Source organism: Nestor notabilis, unplaced genomic scaffold, assembly GCF_000696875.1.
Source record: "Nestor notabilis isolate BGI_N333 unplaced genomic scaffold, ASM69687v1 scaffold21267, whole genome shotgun sequence".
In the NCBI taxonomy this organism is placed as follows: Eukaryota; Metazoa; Chordata; class Aves; order Psittaciformes; family Psittacidae; genus Nestor; species Nestor notabilis.
In genome coordinates, this window is record NW_009938105.1 from 2,167 (window position 1) to 2,717 (window position 551).

The following is a 551-nucleotide window of genomic DNA, read 5'->3' on the forward strand; positions in this document are numbered from 1 at the left end:
AAGAAGGTGAGATGGCCCCAGGAAAGCCGGAGCAGTGCTATGGAAAACCAGCAGCAGTGAACTTGTGAAGCTGAGACCTTCCCCTGGGCATCCCCCGGCTCTGAGTCCATGAGCTCACCACATTGTGCTGCCCCACAGGGCTGGGATGAGCCAAAACACCTTCTACCAGTGAAAAGGAATCCAGAAACCGTTCCAGGCACCTGCTTTTTATTTATTTCTAGCAGAAATATAACAACCCAAAGCAGACACTCCATAAAAAGCCCCATTTTGGTCCAGAACATAGAGAAGGACATCACCCACCCCATCCCAACCTGCTCCTTTGGGTGACTGTCCCTGCAGCACCCTCTCTTCGGTGGGCTGGTCCCACAGTCCCTGCACCTCCAGCAGCACCATCCTCTGGATCCTGCTGGAGACAACCACCTTCACATCCAAACCTTGGCCTTCCTGAAGGCCTGGACCTCCTCTGGGCCCCGCAGGTACTGCTCGATCTCGCTGTCGGAGATGGGCTCGTCGCCGGTGATGGCAGAGTCGGAAGCGCTCGGGGCTGCCGT

General features: G+C 56.4%; 1 protein-coding gene across 1 annotated transcript in view; it reads right to left on the reverse strand.

Moving 5' to 3' along the window:
• Nucleotides 1–422: 422 nt before the first annotated feature.
• The window catches only part of BRF2 (BRF2, RNA polymerase III transcription initiation factor 50 kDa subunit), a gene marked incomplete at its 5' end in the record, with an annotated part of 2,451 nt that continues 2,322 nt past the window's right edge, over nucleotides 423–551 (reverse strand). The window contains 1 exon segment of the mRNA XM_010019168.1: nucleotides 423–547. Within this exon segment, the coding sequence (XP_010017470.1) occupies nucleotides 423–547 (125 nt within the window).